General features: G+C 41.2%; 2 protein-coding genes across 8 annotated transcripts in view; one reads left to right on the top strand and one right to left on the bottom strand.

Annotated features, from left to right (window-relative positions):
- FGD5 (FYVE, RhoGEF and PH domain containing 5) overlaps positions 1-20476 on the bottom strand; it is an 80077-nt gene extending 59601 nt beyond the window's left edge. For both annotated transcript variants that reach the window (XM_030282774.3, XM_072934890.1), the window contains exons 1-2: positions 20071-20476; positions 10057-13003 (exon numbers count right to left, since the gene is read on the bottom strand). In XM_030282774.3, coding sequence (XP_030138634.2) covers positions 10057-13003; positions 20071-20083 — 2960 coding nt within the window. In that variant the 5' untranslated portion in view covers positions 20084-20476. The remainder of the gene's footprint in view (positions 1-10056; positions 13004-20070) is intronic.
- LOC116808883 (uncharacterized) overlaps positions 1-22237 on the top strand; it is a 116705-nt gene that overhangs the window by 65111 nt on the left and 29357 nt on the right. The window lies entirely within an intron of this gene.

Raw genomic sequence — 22237 nt, 5'->3', positions numbered from 1 at the left:
GGACAGATGCTAACAAGGAATACATCCACTAATTGTCAGGATAGGTTTCAAATTATTTGCTGAGTAATCCCTAGTCACAGTACAAATGGCCTCTGACTATAAAACTGCCCAACACTTGCCCTATTCTCCTTTATAAAATTACTTATTTCAGTGACAGTCTGACTTTGGATACAATGACGTAAAACTAGGGAGGATGCACCCTGCCTTCAGTGGACTCACTTTGTATTTGTGATCTTTGAGCAGCATAAGACCCTTTGATTTCACTCAACCCTCTGTAAGACTTACTCCTCTCTATAAATCAGTGACAGAATAAGCCAACCTCCTAGAACTTCACTAATAAAGGGAAGGAAAAAATATAATTTAGAAGTGACTTTCAGCAGGTCACCTGATGGTCATGTCAGAATATGAAAAGTACACTTCTCTCGGGAGACCACTGTCTGGGAAGCAAAGCTGAAACCACTGCTCTACTACAAATGATTTGTTTTGATCTTTGGCATGTTTCTAACTTTGTGCTTTGTCAGTCAGTTGTGTAAGGTGGGTAATCCCACAGCAATGTCACGTTTAGAGCACAGGTTAGACCAAAGGCTTTGGATCCCTGCCAGGGTCTAAACCAGAGCTATTTTGTCCATCTTCCTTGTGGCACAGTTTTACTCCTTTTCTTCCTGTTTACTGCAAACTAAAAGGTATTTCACTTTGTCCTTAAGACAGAAGGATAGGTACCCCAGGATTATGCCCATGCTTAAGGCACAGAGTAATGCTTTCATTCTTATGGCCAAGCTGAGGTGCAGAAATATACCTGGAACTATTTAACAGTCACGCTTACTAGTATTGCTGTTTTCTGCTGGCAGTGATGGTTCTTGAGTTATAGGCTGTCAGTGGATTTCAGGCAGCCAAGTTGGTGATTTCTGCACAAAGGCACACATTGGAGAACACCAATTATGAAAGATTTAAGCAGTACAACTTGCCCAAAGAATTAGAATTCAGAAAAGCATCACAGATAGACAATTCAGAAAAAGATCTGCATCAATCCTCGTGTGGGAGTTTTGCAAATGGAGCCAAGCAGAACCAGGGCATGTTTGTCGCACTCAGGGATCCCCTGGAGATGTTATGTATTGGTGGATGGTTCTGCTATCTAATAAGCATAATAAACAGGTTTAAAATTTTATATAGGTAAAAATCTGCTCCAGACGTGTTTCATAGCTGCACAAGGAGCTTATCGACTACGGTGAGCTGCGCAGAAGTAGAATATCTTTACAAGTCCTCTTCCTTAGTGAATCTAGATTTGTACACTACAGCAGTTGCTCTCTACTTTTGCACAAATAGTCTTGAAACTCAGAGTATAGCCAGGATTACACTGTTGATTCTGGAATCTAGTCTGGATCAGATGTGATTAGCTATCAGGCAAATTTGATCATCATACCAGCAAAAGGATGCAACTCATTATAATCCTGTCAGAACATCCAGTTTAACAGAATTTTAAGTGATAATAGTTGTGAAAACTCAAAGGAGAATGCCAGCTTGGAAATTGTGTCAGTGAAACACAAACACAAAACGGAACTTGAATCAATCATCATTTGCTGCAGACAGATTTTTAGTGACCTGTTTATTAATAGAAATTTGAATTTTTGGCATCTGATTCCAAAAGACATCAGAACTGGTGGAAGACAGAGGCATTTGTTTTTTTGGTAGAGAACATTACCTTTTTAAAAAGCTTTGTGAGTTGTATTGGGAAAAGACTTAACATTAGTATTCCTAGAGCCTTTTAGACTACAGAGAAAATGATACTTCCATTGCAGGTAATGACAGTTTTCAGGGTTTTTTTTCTTTCTTTTCAAAAAAAGCATATTTTTTTCAAAAATTAGGAAAAGTAGCAGTAACATAGCACCAATACTTTATGAAGTCTGAATCTGCTATGAGAGATAAAATACTAATTTCTTACAAATAATACCTTGCTTAGAAGTGAAGTTACAAACACCTTACACAATAATCAGTCCTAATACAAGAATTATCTTTAAGCATTGTTATAGTATTACTGAATTAAATTTCATTTATGCATAAGTAGAATAACAGTTGGTTATGCACATAGCAGAATAAGGGCAGAACACAGAATTTCAAAACTGGTATTAGGAACAGTAGGACACCCTTGATTTGTAATTGCCATTTCCAAAATGGAAATTACACTTGTAATGTAAGGCTTTAAGAGATCCCCTTCAATGCAGTAACAACATCTGTCTGTCAGATCCAGCAGCAGAAGAGTGCCCAAGAATGCACAGTGTAGAATAAAAAACTCTGATTACTGCAAGGTCTGGAGTGTTAGCTCAATTCATACAGGACTTGACCATGAGACACTGTTTTTCTTTGCTGCAATATCTGAGGTGTAGGAATTTATTTTTTTACCTTGGACAACTGAAAATAAATTATTTCAGATGATGTAGAAATGAAACAAGATTGTGTCTATTTTTGGGTCTTGTGACCAAAACCTGTAGGTATTTCCTTCTCCCTATAGCTGGTGTTTTAGGCATTGGGTTATGAGAAACTCATAATCTCATTACCACTGCTGACTGATTCAAAGTTAGCACTCAAAGTGATCTGGAAAAGCAGACCTACGAGAAGCAGAGACTAGGCTGTATCTTAGGCTACAGCATAGGAGTTCCTTTAAATTCTGTCAAAACAGACTTATTGTTCACATACAATTCTTTTGTGAATGTTTCCCTTTTGGAAAGTGTTTCAGCTCATTCTGATTTCAGGTACCAGCACAAATCATTAAGGCAGTCAAATCACAAATTACTGTTCACATCCTCAGAGGTACAAATGTACCCCACATGAGCATCTGGCATAGTATTATTATTATCCAGATTCCACTTATATAGTTACTTTTCTAACTATGACACATTTACTAATGTTCTTCTGACTATAAGTCCCGGATCCTCTTAGAAAAAGATTAAATTGTTAACATGGCACATATCATAGATTGGTGATTAAGGATATGCTCCTGATTATTATTACTTTGTTTATTTTTTGGCAGTGTAATTTAGACACTAAAACTTGGTACCAGAGTCTTTATGTTCCCTTTTCATTTTGTTGCCAGTTCATTATTCCATACTTTCCATGGAAAATACTCACAGTAAGTTCAACATAATGAACACCATTCTGCCCTGCAGGACTCTTAGGATGGAAGGCGAGTTGTTATTTCCCTGTACTATCAGGATCAATTGCTTTATCAACACCATGCAGCCAAACCAGGGGAAAAATGCAGTGAAGGTAGGATCAAGTGAACTCTGTTTTCTTGCATTTCAGAGATTCACCCAGTTGTTAAAACAGTACTTCCAGAAGGAGAGAAACAGAACTTAACTGCTAATCTATAGGGCTGAAGGAAAGTCGGCTCCTCTGTCTTCTAACAGGTCAGGTTCATTTCCCAGATTAAAATAAGAGATGCCTGTACTTTTGCTTGGCTGAGGATTTTTTAAGTTGGAAAACCAGCTTTGGAATGATTAAAAATGACACAGATTTGTAATATTTGGCTGGAATGAATTCATTAAATACTTCTGGCCCCTCTCCCAAATAATTGTGGAAAATGAAAACCATCTTAATTCTGCAATTCAAAAATATGGTTTAGTTCAGAATTCACTTCAGTAGCTTTATTTTTTTACTTGCAAGTGAAACATTCAGAAAAATGGAAAAATGTCATGAACTACAGAATTTTTTTTTTTTTTGGACTTTCCAATTAGGCACGCATATTTTATCTCTCTTTTAGCCACTGAAGCAATGTTTTTTTCTTAAAACTGCAATCAAATGTCAAGGTGAATTACTTGTTCAGACAACTTAATAAATGTCACTCTCACACAGTGGCTCTTTACCCTGGATATATTCACTGTGATGTAGCTTTATCTCACTGCCAGTGTCTGGATTTTTTAAGGCTAGCAATGTGAAAGTAGAAAGAGTGAAGGAAAGATTTTGAGGTGCCCAGTTTTACCTCACATACTGCCCTTTTCTATTTAAGGACCAGGAGATTTGACTTCAAAGTTGTGTTGTACTGAATGCAGTCCATTACTTCTGTAGACATATGTGCTAAGGAAGAGTCTTTTCTGAGTTCTTCTAGCCAACTCTCAGAACTAAGAATGCAGACTGAGACCTGAAATGTAAGAGGATAAGAAACTCTCATCAGAAACACCAAACTAGCTATCCTTGGTGAGGTCCACCTGCCCTGAGGGTCCATCAGGGGGATGCAGTGGGTCAATATCTGAGTTTAGTGAACATATTCAAGGCATAAGGACAAACTATCAAGAGACTGAAGAGGTACATAACTGGGGACAGCTCAGAATAGCTGGATGGAGACTGTGCAACAGACATATGCAACTATCCTTTGTCTCAGTTCATCAGTACCTAGCTGTATTTCTTTTGAGAAAAACGAGTTTGAGTATCCCTGTGATACGGATAAAGCTGGTGTAGCATGAGACAGAGCACCAAAAGGTGCTCACTAATGATAGGTCTAAATCTATTTGCTCTAGGCTTTTAATGGATAGCATCTAATTAATCCGGCCAATTACTCAAGTGAAAGGATCCTTTTATAAGCTCTTTAGGAGGGTTCTTGGCAAAACAAACACGCCTCTTAAATATGTTCTTCCATCCATTAACTCTAATTGGTTGATTAAAGTAAAATTAATTGTTGTATGCCACTAAACACCAAATTTTTAGAGGGAGTTTTTACATTAACCGCTCTTTGGGTTCTGTAAAATAAGAATTCTTGTAGGATAATTAGAAATGTGTTGTGCACTATAAATAACTTTCCTGGGTTGCACAACAAAACATAAACTACTAGACTGGATTTGCATTTAAAATGCAATAGCTTTCTGTTGCTTTTGCTACAAATCTAATTTAGAGATATACCCCGTGTCATAGAGCAGTGGATTCTGGAAAGGCTACAGCATTCTAATGTGCAATCTCTCCTTCAATAAATCTTCTCAGTGAGGCTCCTGGTGGGGGTGGGAGAGGAGAAAGGTATGCACAGAACAAGGCATGCAATAAGACGTCATGTTATTGACAGTAAAAGGCCTGACCACTCTGTCTGCAACATGTGCTTTCTTTCTGCATGGTGCTAGAAATGTTTAAATCACACCAATATCACTTCTGGCTCCATAATCATAATCCAGGACAATTCTGCAATACACAGCAGACTCTCTCCTCTTGTGTAACCCCACTGAAATGTATTTCTGGTTCATTTAATGAAAATAGTGAAGACAGAGAAGTCAACCCAAGCATAAAAGCCCTCAGGACATGAAGAGGGCGATGTGTACACACTCTTTCTTTTCTGCACTATAATTTGATAACTAAAATAGCCATCGCAATGGAGTCCATCTACTAACAAAGCCAACATCGGCTAATAAGGCCTAATAAGGCCATCTGCTGAGGTCTTTGGACCATTTCCGAGGAGGTATATGGGACTGCAATTTCTCATAAACAAAGCCAGGGTGAGATCCAGCATGCTGTGTCTGAGCAGCAGCAGTTCTCTGAGGCTGTGCTATGTATTCAGGATGACGATGTGGAATGCAAAGCTGTGCTGAGGGAGCACAGCTGGCTTTCTCACAACCTATACTGTCCCTACATATCTGCATCCCCAGCATGAACTAAGACAAACAGCTCCAAGGATATGAGGAAACAGGAGAGCAGTCGTGAAGCTGCTGGAAAATTGATATCTTCTTGTGGGCAATGTATTAAAATCTTTCATTCTTTGGTATTAATTCATTTGGTATTAATGGCATTACTGATACTCTCTAGAGACACTTCTCAGAGGTGCTTCTTAGAAAAACTCTGCTATCCAAGGGCACTTAATATTTTCTGTCTCTAATGCCTGACAGTGCAAGGTGAAGCATGGCTCGTGCCCAGCTTTCAGCAGCAATGGGTTATCTCCTGCAGACTGCTCCCTGTCTATGAGCAGCTTAAAGTTCTCCATTAACCACTGTCACCTTCAAATTCCCTGCTGCAATTCAGACAATGCTCAAGTAAACAGAAATAAAAACATGACTTGTGTCAGAGCTGGCTGTGGTTGTTGTCAAGATTTGCAATAGGTTGTGCATGGCTTGAAGTCAGGTATAGTACCAGAATCCCTTATTCTGCAATGAATTTACAAAGCTTTCTTTCAGGTTTAAGCTGCAAAATTCAAGAACTGGTGAAAGCTCATGAGATTTTATTTCCCATCCTATTCACTAGATCACAAGTGACAATGTCTCTTTTCCTTGTCTCTAAGCTCAGTCCCTGACCCTCCTTCCCTCTGTGGCAGTATTTTTATGGGACTTTCTCCCATGTACAAGATCTAGAGCACAGCACATTTCACACTGACATAAAAAACAAAACAAAACAAAAAAACAACTATACAGAGATTTTTATGAGTTTTTTTTTTTTTTTAATTATGTTTCTTTTAAAAACCTCTCACAATGCTCATGATCACTTTGGTTCTCTTCACCTTAATGATTGTCAGTAAAATTCCTTACAATTTGCCCATACAGGTCTTTAAAGGAGATAAGCCCCATTAATAGACCACTTCTGTGCTACCCCCATAACAAACATTAATATATCACCAACCCTGAGAAATGCTAGATCTAAAAAACCAAAATTCTGTCTCTTGTAAAGCCTTTCATCAATGCTATGGGTGCATTCTAGCTTAGTGTAGTCACAGAGCAGGGATTTAAGAAGCTAAGAACTAGGAACTGAGTGGAATCAGCAGCTAGAATTTGTTTTCCTGTGAAAGCAAGAAAAGGAAAGGATGGTAAAATCTTTCCCAAAACAACTATCTAAAATCTATGCTGAATCTGTAGCTCAAAGCCTGCTTTACATAGACTTGCCTCCAGTATAGATATAGCTTGCTTTTATTACAAATGCAGGGTAATGTCAGCAACATTGCTATTATCATACATAACAGTGAGCCAAAAGACAGCTTCAACTGCGTTGAAAATGTGTATCTTGTTCGGATAATCTCTGACAGCCATACTTGTACTGAGCAACTCTAGCTAGTACAAGCAGAATAACAAAGCATGAGTTGATTTTATCTTCTTGATAAAATTCTCCTTGAGTTTTACCATAAAAAGGAAAGTATGGTGACTGAACTGCTCAATGGGATGAGAAGTCTTGATATGGTCAGCATACGGGCAAGTGTTGTATAGATCAAAACCAGCTAATAAACTGTGTGTCTTTTTTCTGCCCACGTTTTCTAGAAAATGTCAGAAGCATCTGGAACTTTGGTGTTGCTTCTCCTTTCACAACTACTCCTTGTATATGATTATATATGTTATTCTGATTATCTCTAGAATGCTTCCCACTCATTTGGTCTTTGTTGGGACAGAAACAGCTATAGCCTTAAGGTTTTCTTTGGGCCAGAGTTCACCTGGATTCATTGTCATAGGAAGGGGCAGGTTGCACCTGTATAATAAACAGTCCGGGGCTTTAGCTGTACCTATTGCTTCAGCTGCATTTTTTATCCAAGTAGTGAAAGGCTTCGGGAGTTTCTAGCGGCCATCCTCCATGCCCATCTGATGCAATACCACAACTGTATTTCTCAGAGCTGATTAAAATCTTGGTATTGCTGTTAGCATTCTCCCACTGGCTACACAGAAGCACACTTGCAATGTCTGTCTTTTTAAGCAAGAAAATTAAACAGTGAATCTTGTCATCAGAGAGTTTCTGTGAAGTCCCCTCCTGTCCTGCTGCTCTCCAGTCATACACAGTAGGGAAGGTTCCTGGTTTATAATCATCTTTTATAACACTCACATTCAGTTCTCTGAAGTGCGATAGAAGAGTTGAACTTAGTTATTCATCAAAAATGTAGCAATTCCATAAGGTGTCACCAGATGTTTAACACAAGTGCTCCACAGGTGAATGCACAAAAAAGAAGTTCATGGGCTCAAAACCCATTTATTGCAAGGGCTTAATCCAACACATTTGTACTCTCAAGCCGTTGAAAAAAGCCTCTGGATATGAGCAAGCTGCAGTTCAAAGTAATTTTTGTCCTGTTGTGGTAGAGGTATGTTTGATAGGTATTCTTACTAGAAATCTTAAATCCATGGCAGGGCATTTTAGGCCAAACTACTTTAGCAGCAAATAAAACATCCATGTCCACACATCATGTATGCATGTGTAAATAGGTGCACCTGCTTGTACAATTTGCTTTGCTTTACAACTAGGCCATACACTGTTTCTTCAAGCCTGTTATGCCACTGCATGTGTATTTACATGGGATGTGTATTTACATTTCATCAAAGCTTCTCAGGCATGTCTTTGTCCAAAACATGCTGACAAATACAGCAAATAATAGCTATCTCAGCAGTAGTTATGTCTGCCTGGTGCTCTTCCCCTCCACCCTGGATATCTTGATAAAAGGGCTGTACAGGAGCCTAGCCTTCATTTCACCCCCAGTGGCAAAAATTGCACGCACAACAAGCAGCAGGCTGAAGATTATGTTCATGCCTTGACCTCGAGACTTCCTGAACCAGTTTGGATTGGCTCTCCCTTTGAAACTACAGGCTTCCACAGGAAGTTCATAAATGGGCCCAAGTCACAGCAATTTACGTAGTCCTAATATTTTTAACTTGGTTCTTCAAGAACTAACTACAATGGGTGGTGTTTCATGGACACAAAGAGCTGGCCAGCTTTTTCAAAAGCAAACGTCAGTGTGCTGGGTAAAATGCAAACCACTGAAAGCAAGTGAGTAATGTAGCTTTCACAGCTCTGGGGATGTGGTGGTGTGTGCTGTAAAGCTGCACTGCGCTCCACCATGTCCCTGTGTCAGCATCACCAGAGCTCCCAATACTGCAGCCAGCCATTGTCTCCAAAGAGCTAAACCACAGGCCTGTGTTCCACATCCCTCAGCTTCAGGTGTCTTTGGATCCACTGTTTAAACCTTGATGCAATCTCTTTTCCCATGTCTTACTGTCTGACATCATTTGTGTCTTAGAAATGGTTTGCAAGACTCATTCAGAGGTGTTAAAGAAGAGTTCTTTTACTCCCTAAGTCTAAAGTACCCTAAGAGAGGTTTCTGAAATGCCCATGGTTTGTTCCATCCACAAGAGAGACAACCAGAAAAATAAATATTGCAAAGAAACACAAGTATTAAATCTTTTGGAGAAAGATAGATGCAAATGGGTATTAAAACCTTATTTTTAAGATTTTTATCTTTTTCATACAGCTCTAACAAAATGCAACTGCATTAAAGACATTCCTTTTCATTCATTTGCTTTGCACCTTGTTATCTCATTACCTGTTAAATATGAACTTAACGGAAAAGACTCTTCTTATTTACATCTCTGCATTCCACTGATTGTATGCTATAATTTGACAACAAGTTCAAATTCAAAGGTGTTGAAGGCATTGCTCCTACGTTCCTATGGAAAAGACATTTTCATGTTTGCAAATAACCTAATGGAATGGGGTGAAAGATTGCTATTAGTGTTAGCAGTGCATATGATTTCAGAACTATTTAATTCATTTATAAGTTAGCAGCTCTGTCCAAGGGCCATGATACCCTTAAAGCAACTTCAAAAATTCACTGGCTAGTCTGATTAGTTCATTATTTGGGATTGTCTGGTCTATATTTAACTGATGTACTTTGAAACATGAATTATGTATTTATTATTGTTTTAAGAAATTGACAGGAATTTAAAAAATAAGCAGGACCCCTTCCAGTACACAGGCGCTCTTTTCATTCAGTCAAGAAGTCAGAAATCCTTCTTGCTGAAGAACAAAGCAAACTCTCCCCATTTCCCCTGCCAGACACAAAAATTAGATCCATTGGATAAACCAAATATTTTTGAATATTCTTTGGTTTCTGCCTGCAAATCATAGGATCCAGATCCAGTATTCATTTACAAAGTAAGGAGTTAATTTGATGTCTTTTATTTTTTTCACTGATAAAGGCTTATCTTGTATTTGTCCAATCTTTCTTGTAAGCATTTCCTGAGAGGGGTGTAAGTCAGCCAACATGGAGAATCTGCCTATGATACCTAGCAGGGAAGGCCTTGTTTGTTTGGTCAAGGCTAGCAGGTCTTACATAATAATTTATTACAGTACCTTTCTGTTTCCTGGTCTGTGGTTTGCTGCTTGTTCTCAAAGCCAGTGAAGCTGCTCATATCCACATAGCCATCATTCTCATTAGCAGCAGATAATGCCCTGCTGGGATCTTCAAAAAACTCGGTAAAAGTTCCTGCTCTGGTGGATCTCCGAGGAGGAATTTGTATGTTTTCATAGTCAGAGCTCATAGCAGGAATGTTCTCATAGTCAGATGTGTCGGCATTGGGAAAAGAAATAGACCTAGGTTTTGTTAATGGTAGTGGCATGAAAGGAGGTCTGGACCGGTCCTCAAAGGACTCCACCCTTGACACACTCCTGCTGAAGGACTTGGGCGTTCCTTTTCTTTTACCATCCTTATAGAAAAGAACAGCTGAGGGAGACTCAGATGCACGGAGCTTCCCCACATGTGATTTTAGTTGAGGTGAGCTACTCAGACTCCTTCCTTCCAGCTCCATCAGCCTGGGAGGCCCATGATAGCTGGACTCTGATGAGGACCTTGAAGAAGAAACATTAACATCTACATGAACTTTATTTTCAGTTTTCTTCTTAAACTTTAGAGTAAGAAACTTCTTAAAAGAAGATTTCTTTTTCTTGGAATACTTAGCAGGTGAGTCATTCTCTATCAAAAGTGAAGGTGAACTTTTAGTGATTGGCTTTTTGGTGATGTAGGCAAGTTCAAATGGAGGTGGTATATCAACAACTGAGGATGGAGTAGATAAGCCACAAGATGAGAGATGATTTTGCTGGGAAAAACTACCTGAGGAACCATTGACACAAGGCAAGGATAAGTTGTCTTCTGTCCTTTTTATTCTAACACCATCCAGTACACAGACATCACTTTCTCTGTAAACAGAGATAGGTATCTCTCTCCCTTCAACAGAATAAGATCGAGGATATAAAATAAAGCGTCTTGACTTGGCTGGTAAAGCCTTGTTGGCTTCCACTGGCTGTCCTTCCAATGAAAAGGAATTATTGCTCAATTCTTCTATCCCAGAGGCATTTCGGGAAGAGGGTAAATCAGTTTCAGGTCCAGTTTCTTCTGGAACAGTTTCTGGGACATAGCCTGGCATTCTCCCAGAGAGAGATCGCGTTCTAGTGACAATACTTTTACGATCAGTGGGCAGCAAGTTGTTTTCACCATCAATGCCTAATTCACCCCTTTTACTGTGATCAGCTCCTAAATCAGTCTGCACATCATAGACAGTATCATTTTCTTCAGGAAGCACATAAGGGTCATCTGGGGAATCACTGCTAGTTTCTCTTTCCTCTGATTCATCAGTTACAATGACCACTTCAGGGACCGTTAGATTTTCATGCACAACATGTTTGGTCCCACATTCTACATCAATTTTGCCATGCTTACAGATTTCCAAGTCGTCCTCAAGTGGGACCTCTTGAGGTGAACTCGGGACACTTTTGCTGAGGCTGTTTGCTTCCACCTCATTGTCTTTGAGTTGCAACTCATCTGACTTAGAGGCTTCCACAGTATTTCCACTATGCTTTTCAACAGTTACAGCTTCCAGCTCTGGCTCCATCCCCAGACTACAAGGTAGACTATCAGAAATCATGCCATCTTCATGCAGAGAGGCCTCTTCTGTTTGAAGATCCTCATCTGAATGTTCCACAGGTATTTCCTCGTGACATTCATTCTCACAAGGTGCAATTTGACACCTATCATCCATATTGTCTGCATTCACAGTTTCTTCTTCCTCTTTTCCAGAGTCTTTGCTTGCTTCAAAGGCTACCTCTGATGTCTTCTCACTTTTCCTCTCAGTGATCTGGCAGCCATCACTGACATTTCCCATGTTTGTATTATTGTGCTCATTTGGGTCTACTTCCTCGTCTTCAACTGCTGCTTGATGGATGAACTCTGCTAAACCATTTCTGGCACTGAGTTCATCTCCACACAGTTCTAAGTCAGGACCTGTTTCTTCACTGGCCTCCTCAGGCAGCATGTCAGGGCTTGCACAGTCATCATTTTCTAAGTCCCCTTCCATGTTCAAATCAAGCTCTGCATGCACACTGTGGTCATCATTTTGTGCTAGACACCTATCTGCCATTTCTAAAATCTCAGGCAGTTCCTCCTCCTCCTCTTGTCTTAGCTTCTCACATGCTGGGATTGATTCACCTGCAGGCAGTGGCATTGCAATGGTATCTCTGCAAGTATTACCCACTAGTTTCTCACCTCTATTCAAGATGTTATCACTGTAACTCTCACAATCACTACTGTTCTTAACCAGTTCCAGGTTGTAAGAAGTTTCTTGCCTAGTTTTGGTTTCAGTACAGTCACCTATAACATCCTCATCTTTATCTACATTCTTGGTAGCATTGTTATCCCTATCTGGGGCATCGAAGGACTCCTCACAAAGTGCTTTGGACTGGTCACAGTCTCTGGATGACTCCTCAGAGTCTGGTTCCCTTGGTTCAGCAGTATCTGAAGAGTTACGGTGCTCATCTTCGATGACTTCTCGATTACTGGTATTCTCATCACTAGCAATGCTATCCTCTTCCTTCTCTACCTTTTCTGGAGTTTCTGAGACTTCATTTTCCACAGAGGAATCTATGTTTTGATCATGCTCATGTTCCAAATCATTAGAGTCTTTTCTGGGCGGCTGAGCTTCAGGAATTACAATATATTCATTATCTGCGTCAGATCCTAGGCAATCAGCATTGCATTGGTTTCCTTCACACAGTTCTCCACCAAGACACTCCAGTTTCCCATTTGCACATTTATTTAAATTATTGTTGTTAGAAACACTGGATTTGCCCTCAGTGTCAGCTGAGAATTTTGGCTTGGGAGCAATAGGTGGTTTGGGACCCCTAGACACAGAGTTCGGGTGATGAAGAATATCAGCTCTTGGCAGTGAAGGAGAAAATTTGGAGACAGGTGCCGGAGAAAGATGACCAATAATCTTTGGTTTCGGTGCTAATGGTGGTTTTGAGATTTCTGGAGAAAAAAGACAAAAGTCTTGTTAGTCATCTTGGTTTCTTATTAAAGTCAGCAGACTATATCCTGCAATACACTTTATCAGTGACTTGTAATGCAGAAGTAGTCCAGACAACAAAAGGCTGAAAAGAGAACTGAAGGGGCAAAAGCATATGGGTTGTCCCTCCATGCGACACTGTAGCATAGTTTAAGGTCAAATCTGAACTGAACTAGATGCAGCTCTAATACACTTGGGGAAAGATGTACAGCTGCAGAGCCAAGGGTGTATCATACTTCAATCCAAAACATAAAAAGAGTTACTGGTTTAAACTCAAGTTATGTTTTCAGTGTACAGCTTCTTCAGCCCTTTAGTCAAAAGATCCTCCATTCCTCCTGTAAATGCCAGCATCCCTTGCAGCTACAAATGTCTCTAAACATCAAAATGTATTTTAAATGTATTTATGTTAACACATTTATTGTTATGTATTCAACATAAGGCCAGCCTTGTATTTCTAGTTGTAGCGCTGACACATATGTAGGGGAAATCAAGCAGACTGGCAATAAACTAGATTGAAGCTATGTGAATGAAATTGTATCTATATCACTATTTTACTCAGTAGCTTGCCTGCCACAGCCATTTCCAGCTGTCTTGGTCCTGAAATTAATATTCTTCAAAAACTAAATGAAATGCTGAAAGACTGCTTAAATAGGCAGCAATATGGATCCACCCTTGTGAGATTTTTTATGAGATAAAATATGTAGTGTGAAGAAGCCACCATAATAAATGGTTACAGATGATAAGAAGTAGGGAGAAATGGTTTTCTCCTATTGCTGTTTCCTAGCCATCCATAGATAATGACATAGTTAAGCAATCAGAAATCTCTAATTATAATTTTAATTTATGCATTGTGGTGGGAAAAAGAGAGCTCTCAATCATAAAGAAAAGCACAGGACAAACTATTTCATCATTACAGAGACAGAAACAATTCTTCATGGATAATCTTCCTGCACAACTCACAAGAAATAACAGAACAGCATCTCAAAAGACAAAAGTTGGGACACTGTTCCTATGTGAAATCCTATCCAAAATCATGGTACAAGCTTCAGAAAGTGTAGCTACTGTTCTGTTATATTTAGAATATTTTGAAATGTAGACTTTAGATATGTAGAAGTGCAGAGAGTACAGTACAGCTGTGCACTGTATTGAGAATAAAGGAATACTAAATGCAAACTGCTTTAAAAAGATTGTCTGATCGTCCCGATGGCATGGTACTTTTCCTATTGTTATCCAAGTATAACTGGAGTATTTTGTACTGAAATAATACTGGCCTGTTTGTTTGGTTAGTCTCTGGGAGGCATAAACGGCTGTTTCTTCTGATCTTCTTAACCTTCCTGAAATTTCTTCTGATACTCAGAAGGAAACTGATAATCTGGCTTTATGATGTAATCAGAGAATAGTCTTTCTAGAGTCATGAGACACCAGAGAGATTACATCTAAGTTAAAAACTGAATCAGCGATCTCAGCCCAGAAGGAACAAAAGATCTGTTATAAGCAGGTGCCTTATTGCATGTACCGCTTAAGAATTAATCTGTATCTCAAGTTTTACCCAATCCAGATGGAACGTGGGAGACTTAACTAATGAAAAAGGAGGAAGAGAGAACTGTGTATTTACCAGTCTGCAGTTACTGTGGTGTTTCACAGTATCTGCTGCTGGTTTAGGCTGCTGGGTGTCTGTCTAATCATAGAATGGGTAACTTGTTTTTCCCTGCCCATTAAGTCAGAAACTTTATATGCAAAACTCTCCACCTTTGCTGAAGTAACCTTTTGCAGGCAGCAGTTGAAGACTGCAGGGTACTGGAGACTCTTGCCAGTTAAAAACAAGGACGCAGTAGAAGTGGGCTTAGTATCTTGTAAGCCTGGTGCCCCAGCGAGAGCTACCTTTTGCATTTTTAAATTAGTTACTGAAATCATTGAACATCCTAAACTAACTTTCTGGTACTAAAATGAATGAATTTGTTACTAGCTAAAATTGAGTCTTTACATCTTTACCACCATAGTAAGACACTTTTAGGACTAACTCCAAGAAAAAAAAAAACAAACATTTTGGAGGTACTGCACCACTCTCTGCAGTGCCTGGCCTTTCCTAGGAATGTATATCCAAGAGTAGGATACAAATACTAATCTGTTCCTCGAATGTGACAAAACTTGAAGTTTCTCCATTCTCATCCTTGCTCTTTTCAGAGAGTGTCTATACTGAAACAGTGAATAATGAGGAAAAGACTGGACTTTAGAGAATGCTGGAACCTTCCAAGCTTTGTTGTATAAACAAATTTGAAATAAAATAATGACAGGAACTCATTTCCTTTAAGTAAAATAACCATGGAGACATCCACTCAAAAGAAATACAACTTAAACAAGTACACACTTTCCCTCCAGTGATAACTTTCTACAGCAAAAGTATCAAATAATCTTGAGTTTTTCCTTCTACTAATGCAACAGCTACCTTCAGTAACAGTGCTGTTGGAAGAGAACTTTTCGTAATGGACCCTGTTCACTGTATGGTAACAGGCATTGTCATATCCTTCTCCTACCCACTTGTGCCAGCTACTGGTCACTAATGTTCCCTTACATAGTTTTTCCCCTAACTGCTTTGTCCATTGATCTTGCCTTATTTATAAATGAGTCTCCATAAACGATTTTCCTTTTTCTTTGGTGGCAGTGTGAGGAAGGGGCAGCAGGAGGAGTAGTGAGTGTTTAAAAAATAACCCAAACAAAAGAAACCACAGCTTCTTGCCTTTTATCACAATTTCATTCTGCTTCAATTTCTGCTTCCTTTGCTGTCTGAGCCACTTGAAAGGTTCTGGCTGTAACTTCTAATTGCAACATTGCACCATAAGTAATGTGTATGTTCCCAAATAATTGTGCATGTTTATTTTAGGATGTATTTTATGTTGGAGGGAGACACACCCACCTTCTTGCTTAAAAGGAAACTCTTGGGGAATACAAATTCTTTTAGCCTGCTCCTCCCCTTATTGTTCAGTGCTTCCTTGTACTGACAAGGACTGCTTCCTCTCCTTACCCACCTTCCTTCAGGCAACCCTTCATAATTCTATTTCTGCCATGATCCATATGAAATTACATTACATTAGTCTCCTCCTGTCCAAGTTTCTAAGCAGTCAACAGTAGTCTAGCAGGTCACCTGGTACAGCTCTCCTGGAATAGCAAGCAACCCATGCAGCCTTCACTGTTCAAGTGTTTCTTTGAAACAATATACATTTTGTAGTGTGGTAATACCAGAAATACTGAAACTACCCACTTTCAAATATTTTCAAATTTAGGATTTCAAATTTAGCCTAGAATTTAATTAGGGCTTATAAGGGACCATACCTACAAAACACCACCACCAAGAGCTAATTAAACTAAACTGACTTAACGAGGGTTCACATTTGCCTGGATATATGTAGACATGTCCCAGGGCCATGGTCTTTGCTAGTGGCTCAGGAAAGTATGTAACTCCAGAGTGCAGATACTCGGACCATCTTTGACAGGTGCTGCAATCCGGTTAACACTTAAGATCCTGAAAGTAGTTTTTTCTGACCAACGAACTTTTGTGGACCTGTGCTTCCTTCATGCCTTTGGCACTAATTCAACTCAGATATATGTTAAAATGGGAAAGACACTGAGGACAGAGGGCAGAAATGTTCAGGAATTTGCAGAGCTTTTGGATGGAAGTGACAGAGCAGGTGAAGGGACAATATTGCAACAGAGGGATGGGACTGCACCAAACCGAGAATCCTGGTAGGAACCAAGTCTTGTCTGCCACTGCTTCTGCTCAGGAAGAAGGGATATCTGAGAAACAAGAGGTGGAGGGAGACTATCCAGACAAGGACACGAGAAAGTCCTGTTCAGCTCTGATCAGGAGCTTTATAATTTCAGATAGCTATATCAGAATGAAGTTAAAACTAATTTTCTAGAAGATTTTGGTCTAAAGTCAGCAAAAGGTAGACTATACACCTTAATATTACCATATTTTAATCCTGTAATTAATTGTTCATTTAAAAAATGAAGTCCTTATTTCCAGTTAGTGCTGCCTTGCTTCTATCTCCAGTTTGTATTTCCAGCACTTAATATTGCTTCTTCCATTAAAATATCCATTTGTTATTGTTTCCTTCATATTATTAATTGTGCAATATTTGATGCAGAAAGAGTACTCTTTGTTTTACAGCATATAAGTGCACCACTTATTTCACACTACTGGTGCAAAGTCTGACATTACAAAAATTACATAAGAAGTGGAAACAATTGAATGGGAGTCACTTGAAATGGAAAAGGTCTTCAGACTACGATTTTCAAACTATATAGGAGTGCAAGTCTTTCTATTAATTTGGGTTCCAGTCCAGATTCAGGTACTAGTTTGACTCAAACAGGTATTAGATACTTACATGGCTTTTGAGAATTTGGACTTCAGAAACTTGAAATACCAGGTCCTGGTCAAAATCAGCGGGCCCCTAAATGCCTCAGATATTTCCGAAAATGGTATTTCGTGTTCTTTGTAAGTCTGATACTTTTGAGAAATGTCTATCCTCTCTTATCATTATGTGTTCTTGTGGTCAAAGGTACTCTGCATATAGCAAGAGGGCTCCACAGTGTGAAGATAGACCTATAGTCAGTAGTAACTGTCCCAGCTATTCCCAGAGGAATTTTATTATCTTAAAAGTCATAGCCGCAATATTAACAGCTGGGCTGTCAAAGCACATCCCACCCTGCAGAACTAAAATGCTTCTGTGTACAGTTACAGGAACACATCCTCTAGGATTAGATCAATGCATTATGATGCTGGGATATCAGATCAATACCTTACAAATTTTTGTTACTATATAGCTTTACTGCAGTCATCTATAAATATAATACAACAGCATAATATTCCACAGTGAAACAGTTTTGAAGAAGGCGAAAAATATCAACAGGCAATAAAATCAGGAAGGGGTATGTTTCAACACCAAAAACATCCTGATCCTAAAAATTCTCCCGTTTTCACTGTCTCTAGTAGACTGTACATATAAGTCTTGCTGGTGGGCTCAGAAACAAACAAACAAACAAAAAAAAAAAAACACACGTACATGACAAATAATCTTGATTCTAAACTACTACCATACATTTCTTTTTAATGTAGTTGTGTTTGCAATGTTACCAGTTTGGCTCTGTTTTCACAGCAGAAACTTAACACTGAGGCAGACAACCTGTTGTTTGTAAGGTGCTATGCACTACTTACTATAATACAAAGATAGCCTAATGCTGGTGCCCAAGTCGTACCAGTTAATAAATATCCCTCTCCTTCAGATTCAGTAGGAAGTTCTGCTTTGCACTGATGGGGGAGACATTCCTTGCATTGTGCAAACATACAAAACAAAGGCTGAGAAGGGATATGAGCACTCTATAAATACAGCCTAAAGGTAAACACCAGAAGAGGAAAAGAACTATTTTTAAGCAAAAGGACAATGTAATCACAAGAATAAATGGTGTTGAATCTGGTCTGAAAACCAAGAGTAGCAGGAGAGCTACCTGAAAAGTTTTTGTTTAGGATATATTTGGAGGAATTAATAAAAGCAGTAGTAACAACGGGTGCTGCTTTTGATAATTAAGGCAGTCCCATTCGGTCCTACATTCCTCAAAAATAAAAACTGCTAATAAAGTTTAAGTCTTTACAAATGGATACATCTAATATTCCTTACCCTGCACTTCCACTGACAAAAGGAGTAGATTAGAGCTGGTCTGTTTTAAATAATGGAGAGATGAAGAAAGGTAGGAGCATCATTGCTGAAGTTTGGTTTTTTTTGGCTGGCTTCATTTTCAAATGAGTTTGTATCCTGGGAAGGGCAGAATACAGACCAGGATCAGAAAATAGAATGGAAATATCACCAGATTCTAGGCAAAGTGTCTCACTCCCTACTCCAAGAGGAAAGAGAACCCTTTTGCTTTAAACTCAGAGGAGTGGTATAACACACTGATACAACAGTGAAGTGCTGGGTTTGACAGAAAAGGGCTTTTCCAATCCTATGTTACTATGCTTTGGCAAACAATGATTCCGTTTCCCAACACAGAACAGTTGTAGGGTAAGGTATCTAGTGGCAAAATCTCTGGGCTTCAGGATGTACCCATACATTGCAAGTGAGGTGCCCAGCAATATTCACCTGGAGTAAGGAAACACAAAGGAATTTTTAGGGCTAACAAAAAAGATCTGTTGCTCTTAATCTTTAATTCTAGAAGCAGCTTTTAATTTTTCCAAATAACTCCAGTTAGCAATAATTGTTTTCTGTATTGTTATGCTTTTCACACATATGCCTCATCCCTGAAAATCAGAAAGGCTTGGTGAACAGTTTAGTTTTCCTGCTATTCCAGTGGCTTCTTTTTATGTTTTAACTGTTGAATGCCTTGTTCCCTCATCCTGTTTCTTTCACCTTCCCAGTTTCCATCAAGGAAAAATCTGAAAAGTTAACAGAAAGGAGGAGGAAGGGTTTGGGTTTGCCTTAGAGAGCAAATTCCGCAAAAAAACATTACCTCCTCCAAAAAATATACTCTTGGAAAGAAAGTCACAGCAAATTCCCTAGGAACTTCGTGAACAGTTGAGTGTATCCGAGGGAGTAGTGGGCACACAGCCGTGCCCCTTAGCAAGCGCAGCCTTGCCGGTCTGCCAGCCTGGTTGTCCCCGGAACACCTAACCTCGCCCGCCCTTGATCCCTCAACGGTTGGGCAAGCAATGGGGCATTCACAGCCTCGGGGAGCCATGAGCACCTGCTGGATCGAGGGGTAAAGGAGGGCCGGCCCTGGAGGGAAGGGTGCCCGGGGGAGAGGTGCTAGCCCGAGCGGCAGAGGCCAGAACCTGCCGGCCCCGAAGGCGGGATGCCGGGACGAAGGGGGACGCGAACCCCGGAGGGCTGTGTCCGGGAGGGGGTACTATCCTGGCGATGGGACGTGCCGGCTCGAGGGAAGGAGGGTGCCGGAGGAAGGAAGGCCGCCCGGCGTTTGCCGTCCCCGGGGAAAAGATGTCCAGAAGCAGAGACCCTTCCCGGCGGGCCCGCGCACTTACCGGCGTTGTTCATCTTCCACCCCAACTTCTCTCGCCGGCTGCTCCGGGCGCTCAGCGCATGGCCCCAGGGGCCCCGCCGCCCTCGCCCCTCGAGGCCGCGCCCGGCCCTACAGCCCCTTCGGGGCACGGGAGCGCAGCGGGACGGCCGGACGCGGACGGCGGGCTGGGCGGGTGGCGGTGCCGGCCGGGGGCGGTCAGCGCCGTGCGCCTCCGCCCTGCCCCGCGCGCGGCCCGTCGGGGGGCGGTGGCGGCGCCGGGGCCCCGCACGGCCGGCGGCGCGCGGGGCCGGACCGGGCGGGGCAGGACCGACTGCGTGCAGACAGCGCCTGCCGCGAGGCGAGTCTGGGGGTCCCCGCGGGGCGTGGAGGGCATGGATGCGGCACGGATGCTCAAGCGCGCGGATATTTAAAGGCGCGGCGGGGTCCTTCGCCCTCCTTTCCTCGTGCAGCCCCCCCCCCGCCCCCCGTGTCCTTATTGCCTTTCCACCACCCTTGGTCTCCCTTTGTCATCTATGTGGTCCCTTTCAGCCCCTTCTCCATCCCCTCTCCCGCTTTCTTTCGTCCCTCCATATCGCCTCCATCTCCCTCCCTCTCTTTACATTCTTTTCCCTCTCTTCATCCTTTTCCTCCTGCCCCTTCTTCCCTTCTCTCCACAATTTCCCCCCTTCCATCCATCCCCCTCAATCTGTTCATTCACACACACAGACCCACTCCATTTCCCCGAGGAACACGACCGCCCCAGCGTAGGACCCTCTAGGGAACAAGGCTCAGGGAGGCCCCCGCCCCGATCCAGGCGTTTTTCCCTAACCAGGAGCATCCCTGCAGAGCCGACAGCACCTGCTGCTGGAAGCGGGATCTGAGCGCAGAGGAGCTAGGCACGGTCCCTCGCATACAAACTACGCTTGCTCAGAGCAGTTTCACGCAGCTGCAGGGATGCTGTGTGCAGCCCTCTCCCATAAGCCAGCATCTGGCTAAATGAGGTTAATGCAGGCACCTAGTTTTCGGGCTGGTAGCAGCACTAACACCCAAACAAGATTGGATCGCCCTCTTCCTCTCAATGGACGCATTATATTGCCTTGCAACGTTTCCCAGTGGGGCTGGTATTGCTCACTCAAGTAAGCACAGCTTGGCAGATTTCCCTTCCCTGGCAAAGAAATCTCAGGAGGGCTGAGCTGACCTCAAGATTCGCTTCCCTAGTCGGGGACGGACCCTTCCTTCCTGGAGCAGGACGGTTGCTTGCAGCAAGTCCAGAGTCCTGCAGACCAGCAGGCTGGGTATGGGAAGAAGTAGCACATTGTTCCTGCTCAGTGTTCAAATAGGGGTATGAAGCTGTCAGTTCTTGCTTTGACATTTTGAATCCCCCAGGAACCATGACAATTGCTAACACCATCCAGAGAAACTTAATTTTAAATGCTGTTGTGTTTTTGCAAAGGGCCTAATAACTAGCATCATCCTGCTGGCAGGTGCTCTATAGTACAGGCAAAGCTCATGACCCTTCAAAGTGGTCTCGTTGCGACTGATGGAGTGCAGGGTGCCTTGCACTGTAGTGCGCAGACCTCTCAAGAGAGAAAAAGAGCAGTGATGGAAATGGGAATTCTTTCCATGGACTTGAGTGTCTCCCACTGAGGCTGATATCCAGAAATGCTGGATTTTGATTCTCTAGAGGACCCTGGTTATATCACTACAGCTCTAAGCATGCATTGCAATGCTGCATGGTTTTGGAGATGGGTAAATTCACAGCAGCAGCTCTTTCATTAGTATTCTGACAGACATAAAGGCCTATATAGTCCCTCATGTGTCTGGTCTGTGCCCTAGTGCAGGGAACAAAATGTGTTTCCCTGATCCACCTATGACCACCTGCCATGCAACCTTCTCCCATCTTCATGTATTGGTCCCTGGTTTTATTCTTGCCACCTGCAGCCTTGATGTTTGTGTCAAGCAACATAAATAAGATGTCAATGGAAAGCAGCATGTGAAATAGCTTTGAGAATACAAATTTAAGATCTTACAAATGCTGGGGAAAAGTTTATGGGACACAATGGAAAAAGAATGCACAATTTTAAAAAATCAAGCACAGTAAGAGTGATTTGCAAAAAAAAAAAAAATCCTTGAATATGTTTTCCAGGAGAATAACTTTTTGGTTAAGCAGCTGCAAAAAACTAAACAGT

Source organism: Taeniopygia guttata, chromosome 12, assembly GCF_048771995.1.
Source record: "Taeniopygia guttata chromosome 12, bTaeGut7.mat, whole genome shotgun sequence".
Lineage (NCBI taxonomy): Eukaryota > Metazoa > Chordata > Aves > Passeriformes > Estrildidae > Taeniopygia > Taeniopygia guttata.
This window is presented reverse-complemented; position numbering and strand designations above follow the sequence as displayed.